Source organism: Galeopterus variegatus, unplaced genomic scaffold (assembly GCF_000696425.1).
Source record: "Galeopterus variegatus unplaced genomic scaffold, G_variegatus-3.0.2 Scaffold1768, whole genome shotgun sequence".
Classification (NCBI taxonomy): domain Eukaryota; kingdom Metazoa; phylum Chordata; class Mammalia; order Dermoptera; family Cynocephalidae; genus Galeopterus; species Galeopterus variegatus.
In genome coordinates this window covers 7,487-14,753 of record NW_007727879.1, presented here as the reverse complement: position 1 = coordinate 14,753, position 7,267 = coordinate 7,487, and the positions used below count along the sequence as shown (strand labels likewise).

Genomic DNA, 7,267 nt, shown 5'->3' with positions numbered 1-7,267 from the left:
GGAGCTCTGCAGCCGTCCACGGCTTCAGGAAACAAAACTGATACGGATGCTTAACAGTTGGTGTATCAGGAGCACACAGGGATAAAACGAAAAGGGGAGGGGGTACATAATATATATGGTGCTATACATTTAATTTCCCAGAAAAACACACAGTGAACAGTCAACAGTCACTTCCTCATGGGACTAGAACTGGGAAACAGCAGGTTTTACTTTTCATTATATCCTGCTCAACTGTTTGAATTTTTTTTCCCACTATGTACAGGTATTATTTTTATATTAAACACAAATTTCATAGAGGAGTAAGTAGAATTGGGCAGGTACAACAGTGATTAACGATCCAATTCACAATGCTCTTCACAGATAAATCTGGAGAAAAGAGCTATATAAGCCTAAATAACCTGAGGTGAAAACAAAAACACTACTATTATTTAAATTTTTGCTAGAGACAAAAAGCATACACCCAAGCTCTTTAGGCTGCTTTTCAAGGTAAATCTAAATGCAGGCCCAAAGGAGTGAGAAGCAAGAGGAAGCAAGTCAGGCATTTGCAGAGGGTGAGCAGCCCACGAGCACTAAGTGGTCCAGACAAATCCTGCACCACCCAGTAAAAGCCCTCCGCTGCTGCGAGCGTGACACGAAAGCTTTTACCTAGAAAAAGAGACAGAGGGGCGGTGGGAGAGCAGCGAGGTGGGGACAAGAAAGAGATAAGATGAAAGCTAGTGACAAGCTGACAGTGATAACCAGAGAGGTGGCAGATGGCATTCCTTTGTGACTGTCCATCCCCGACAGGAGGAAGAGTCTGAACCCACCGACCCACCCACAAAGGCAGCCCCAGAAGCACTGGACCTTATGGCTGGAATCCACCCAGTAAAAGCCCTCCGCTGCTGCGAGCGTGACACGAAAGCTTTTACCTAGAAAAAGAGACAGAGGGGCGGTGGGAGAGCAGCGAGGTGGGGATAAGAAAGAGATAAGATGAAAGCTAGTGACAAGCTGACAGTGATAACCAGAGAGGTGGTAGATGGCATTCCTTTGTGACTGTCCATCCCCGACAGGAGGAAGAGCCTGAACCCACCGACCCACCCACAAAGGCAGCCCCAGAAGCACTGGACCTTATGGCTGGAACGCACCAGAGAGGCCTCCACACCTGTCCAGCATGTATGGGGTTCATCTCCCTGTCCCCAAGTTTCTGGAAGCCAAGAAAGAGGCTTACATGGGCATTTGGGGCCAGAGACACAAAACCGCAGACAGACACCGTGAATGCAGGCAGATTTCCCAACCAGACAACAATCTACATGAGAATTCAGGAAGGCACGTATGCTCCTCTGTACTCCTCTGGCAAAGAATTAAGGAAGGTGAGGAACTGGAAAGCAATTGTTAATTGTACACCATGACCCAGTAATTCTACTTCTAGAAATGTATCCTCAGGAAATAATCAGAAGTTTTAACAGAGATTTATTATAAGGATGCAAATGAAGCAGTGTTAATAACAGTGAAAGGTGGGAACAGATTCCATGCATAACAGCAGAGGTGAGGTTCAATAAACCATGGTACTTCCATGCAAGCGAGTGCTACCATGGACCCAATCAAAGCCATATTCTAGAAAGCTGACTAAAAAAATAGGGAAATGTTTACAATATATTATAAAATAGGAAAAGAAAATAAGCTATAAAACATTAAATACCAACTAAAAACAATATTCTTCATAAAAGAGGGTGACAGTTACTCACAAATTACATTACAGCTCACTAGTCCCTACCCAATAGTCATTCTCCCCTTCACAGTTAGTGACAGAGCCCTAGTATGTAGGAGTGGCAATGTGGCCATCTAAAAAACTTGTGTCCTCAGGTCACCTGTAGGAAGGGGTGGCCAATGAAGTGTAAGTGAAAGTTGTTGAACAGGGGGCTTCCAAAAACCTCTTTAAAGAGGTCTTGTTCAGCTAGAAGTCCCCAAAAAAAAAAAAAAAAAAAAAAAAACTTGTGTCCTCAGGTCACCTGTAGGAAGGGGTGGCCAATGAAGTGTTAAGTGAAAGTTGTTGAACAGGGGGCTTCCAAAAACCTCTTTAAAGAGGTCTTGTTCAGCTAGAAGTCCTCTTTACCCTCCCCCTTTCTGGCTGAGTGTAGAAGTCGTGGCTAGAGCTCCAGCAGTCACCTTCTGACCATGAGGGTGGCAGAAAGGGAGGTCCTTGATAGCATCTCGGGGTTGCCATAACACTCTGAGGGCTGGCAGGTTGTTCAACTGGTTAGAGCACAGAGTTATAACACCAAGGTCAAGGGTTCGGATCCCCATACTAGCCAGCCACCAAAAAAAACAAAAACAAAAAAAAACACCCACATAATATCCTTGAACTTAACATCACATCTAGATTTAGCGTCATGTAAGAGAAAATGAAATGTCTTTCTTACGTAACATTAAACAATGCTGGCTCTTCTTAAACCACTATCATTTCAGATCTTCTTGTTACCTCCGCTGACTGGTGCAATGATGCTGATACAGTGTCTCTCATACATACAAAGGTGTGTGCATGCATGTGTGTGCATGCACGTGTGTGTGACAAGTCACTGGCACCGAGTGGGCCAATGAAGTCTGCCTCACAGCAGGATAGAGACTGGAGCACGTGCCTCCCCCTCACCTGTGGCACAGCTGCATGGCCTCTGCAGCTGCCGTCGCCTCATCCAGCAGGGATGCATTGGCCATGTCCATGCCTGTGATGTCACACACCATGGTCTGGTAGTTGAGTAGACTCTCCAGCCTCCCCTGAGACACCTCTGGCTGATATGGAGTATACTGCGTGATCCTGTGAAGGAAGCAAAAGGCTGTGTCCAAACTGTGTTTCTACTTACTCAGAGAACCTTATGGAATGCCTTCATTTCAGAATTCATTTACAGAAAATTAAGTGCTCCTCTCTTGAGGAGGATCACAAAACACAGCAGTAAGCTTCCCTTTGGCCTTTGTGAAGATGCTCAGAAGTAAATCACAGTAACAATATGATCCTTTGTTTGGGAATAATCAGTAATTATTTTTCTATCCCCTCATGTTATTTTTTTTTATTTCGCATTGTGGTTTTTTTAATCTTACATTGTATTTTAATGATCTTATTGCACACGTGTTTTACTGAGCCTACCTATGATATTATAAACAGAAATTTCACTTTCTATTATCTTTCCTCTAGATAGAAGAATAAAAGAATACCTCATGCACAGTCCACAGTAAGAAAGCATCCAAGCATCTAATAACTAATACTCGAAACTTTTAAAAAAAATCTTTGCTGTATAGTAACCAGGAGAAGTTCTATGTTCTCCTAAGAAATTAATAGAGGTCTATTTAAGGATTCTCATTGTCCAGTTACTAAGAGTCTATGGACGCTAACTCCTCAACTATCAAAATTCAGGGATACAAATGATTAGAAGGCAGCACAGACATGGATTCTAATTTTATGTCCTCCAGTCATTAGCCAAGGATGTGGCTTTGGATATGAGTTAACCCACTTGATTCCTTCACACTTTTATTCAGTCTTTCATTCATTCACCCATCTTACAGATATTTACTGCCTACTAAGTGCCAGGCACTATGATAGGTTCATAAGCAACAAGGATAACAGTTCCTGATCTCAAGGAGAATATATTCTAATGGGGAAAAAGAGAGTAAATAAATGAAATCATTTCAAAGTGATAACTGAAGACTTGAGAGAGAACTGCTCCCTTTTCACCAAAAATCCAAAATTCACTCTGACTACCACCAGAGCAGGTCAGAGCTAGGTCCACGCAGCTGCATGGGACTGACATTGGTCATATCTCTATTGCGTTCATACATCCATGCCAGAGTTTTAGGAGAAAGTTTTAGATGTTTTATTTTGTCTTGCTTTGCTTTTCATTTTTCAAGCCGTTTTCCTTGCTCTCCTTTTCTGGTAATCATGGATATTTCCATCCATCTTTTTTTCTTTCTTTTCTTTTTAGAAGGCTTTGAAATCAACATTTTCTCATCTTTGACGGGGAGTGTGATGGGCAGGTTGCCTTACCAAGCAGTACAAGGGCAAGACTTGGAAATAATTTCTTGAAGCTTTTATTGGTGTAACAATATGTGTGTGTGTGTGTATATATTAGAATAAATTTTTGCTTCAATTAACTCCTTGCACAGCCAGGCTTAGCAACTGTAAATTAGTTTGCCAAATTCTAAGCGGGTGGTGAACTGGAATGAATGAGGCACACAATACATGGTGCAGGCAAGTAGAAAGGAAATCTGAGCAGAAATGGGGTCACACAAAAGGCACAGACAACAGGCAGTTGTGACTGCAAATCAGACAAGACCTTCACACATAGCTCACCACCATGAAGACATGCAGCACTACTCCTGCCATATGTTTAGACTGCCTGGCTAACATGACACTTTCATTTTACTCAGAATCATTATTTAACATGGTGACACACTCACTGTTACACGTGCACACACGCCTATGTGCACATATCAGCTAGCCCATCTGATAAATAGGAAAGGTTCAGTATATCCACAAAGATAGGCATGGAATATGCTCCAAAGAATTCATCACAGCACTAAATATAACAGGAAAAACGAGCAACAAACTAAGTGCCCAATAAAAGGGGAATGATAAAAAACAAATTAGGCAACACGCATATAATATTACGTAGTCATTGAAAATGATGCTATAGAAGAATATTTCCTGATGCAGAAAATGCTCATGATATATAAATTTACAAAGTAAAACATAAAATACTATTATCTCATTTTTTTAAAATTTATGAAAACAAGTAGGTGACTCAAAATGTAAACAGTGGTTTTCTCTTGGTGATGAGACTAACACTAATTTTTACTTCCTTTTTATCATATGCTCCAAATGGTAAAGACATCAGCTACCGTTTATTAACCATCTTCTATGTTTCAGGAACACATTTACTATCTGTTTTTATGATTATGTTATACAAGCTCATTGTAACAAGCTGGAAAACCCAGCTAACTACTGAGGAAATAAAATCATTCATAATTCCCACACTTCAAGATAACTACAGTTAACACTTAGATACACTTCTTTTCAGTTTCTTTTCTAGATAGTAATCATATTTACATTTGAAAGTAGGATTACGTTCTATGAAAAGTTTTGTGTCCTGCTTTTTTCAGCCTCACACTATTCCATGAACAATTTCTAATGGCTTTAAATATTATTTTAAAAAATAATTTTAATTGTTCTGTGGTATTGGATCATTTTATTTACTTCATAAATGGTTTAAATCATAATTTATTCACTTAAATCATCATTTATTTAACATGTTCCTTCAAGTTGCATATTACTTTTTTTTTTTAAAGATGACCGGTAAGGGGATCTTAACCCTTGATTTGGTGTTGTCAGCACCACGCTCTCCCAAGTGAGCTAACCGGACATCCCTATATGGGATCCTAACCGTGGCCTTGGTGTTATCAGCACCACACTCCCCCGAGTGAGCCACAGGCCGGCCCTAAATATTACTTTTGATTAGAAATAGCATAATAGTCCTTATTTTGTCTTATTTCCTTAGGATAAATTCCTAAAAGTGGAATTTCAAATCACATACGATAACTAATTTTAAGGCTGTCAGTACATATTGCCATGTTCCTCTCCAGAAAGCTAATGCTTATCTGTACTCCCTCAAGCAGTATTGTGATTCACAGACTTCCCTGCATCTTCAAAAATACTAAATATTAAGAAGCCCTGGGTGAGGGCCGGCCTGTGGCTCACTTGGGAGAATGTGGTGCTGAGAACACCAAGGTCCCGGGTTCGGATCCTATATAGGGATGGCCGGTTCGCTCACTTGGGAGAGCGTGGTGCTGACAACACCAAGTCAAGGGTTAAGATCCCCTTACCGGTCATCTTTAAAAAAAAATCCCTAACTTTTGGAAATTTATATGTGTATATGTGTCTGTATGTGTTTTTTTTTTTCCTTTTTGTCTTTTTTCGTGTCCGGCAACGGATCGCAACCCTCAGTNCAGTATATAATTAATATTTTCAATGATCTACAGACCCTTGAAAAGATGTGTTTTTGTTTTTTGTTTTGTTTTTCCTGTTTTGGTCTTTTTAAAAATTTTAAAAGCACACTCATTTCCCAAATAGTTCTATTAGATAGGAGTGTACTTCAAAAAGCTCATGGAAAGATTCATATTGTCTTTTATAATTCCATTTTTCCATGAACTTTCTGAAGTGCCCTTGTATTTCTACAAGAAATTCATCCCACCCCCTGTGAGCTTTACATTCCCTGCTCTTCTCCCAACTAGACCCCAAACAGTTTCTCTGACTGATATTCCCATTCCTTAAAGGTACCATTATTTTGCCAATTCTGGAGGAAAAAATGTTAAAAAAATGTTAGCCCCAAATAATGACCAATCCCCATTAATCTTTCTTACCCATGTCCTGTATCCACCCCTTTTTCTTTTTTGCCTTACCAGTCTAGCAAAGTGCTTAAAACAGGAAATTATCTAAAATTTGTGATGCAAATGTATGTGTTTGACTCCCCTGCTCAGATACCCCTGATGGCTCCCTGTTACCTGCTGGAAAAATGCCCTAACTTCCCAAGCACAGCCCTTCATACCTGAGACTGTGCTGTCCCTTCAATCACAGACTTTGGGATTTAATATTCCCCTCCTTCTCTTGTTCAGCCTTCCTCTCCTTACTCAAGCCTTTTATAAGTCCAAGGTTAGGTTAATATTCACTAGCATTGCTAAAGGTAGCAGGCTTTAAAATGGTTGTTTTGCAAAGATGACAAATACATAATTTGCTCCTTTTGCTTGTAAACTTTTCTAGTCTACAGTGTTTTTATACTACTATACTGAAATAAAAACAGGTTAATGCTCTTAACAATGATCTATAAAAGGACTCTCAGGTCAGTGAGTCTCAGGCCTGGTGATAGTAAATAAAGCCTCATTTCAGGAAAAAATGCTATCAAAGGGCCTGTCAGCATGCATACGACAGTTTGCTTGCCTCAATTAGGTAAAACAATAATTAAGAAAATGTGTTTGTGATCTATAATGTCTATGTTGCAAATGCCTAACTCAATTGGTCTGTTTCTAGATGCATTTTAATATCAAAAAAATCTGCATATCCAAGAAGGCATTTAGTTCAGCTCAAATAGCATGCTTGATATACTCAACATGGCATTAACATTTATTCCAAAATAATCAACTTTCCCTGTCACTTCAACTCTGACTTTCTTTTGGAATTGGGGAAGAGAGAGGTATTGGGGGTTTTCAGTAGGACAAACACTCATGGGATCAAGTCATTGTAATCCTG

At 40.0% G+C, this 7,267-nt stretch overlaps 1 protein-coding gene across 1 annotated transcript in view; it reads right to left on the bottom strand.

The window, feature by feature from the left end:
* Positions 1-7,267, bottom strand: part of GLDC (glycine dehydrogenase (decarboxylating)) — a gene marked incomplete at its 5' end in the record, with an annotated part of 76,566 nt that overhangs the window by 65,857 nt on the left and 3,442 nt on the right. Inside the window, one exon of the mRNA XM_008578828.1 lies at positions 2,627-2,791. Within this exon, the coding sequence (XP_008577050.1) occupies positions 2,627-2,791 (165 nt within the window). The remainder of the gene's footprint in view (positions 1-2,626; positions 2,792-7,267) is intronic.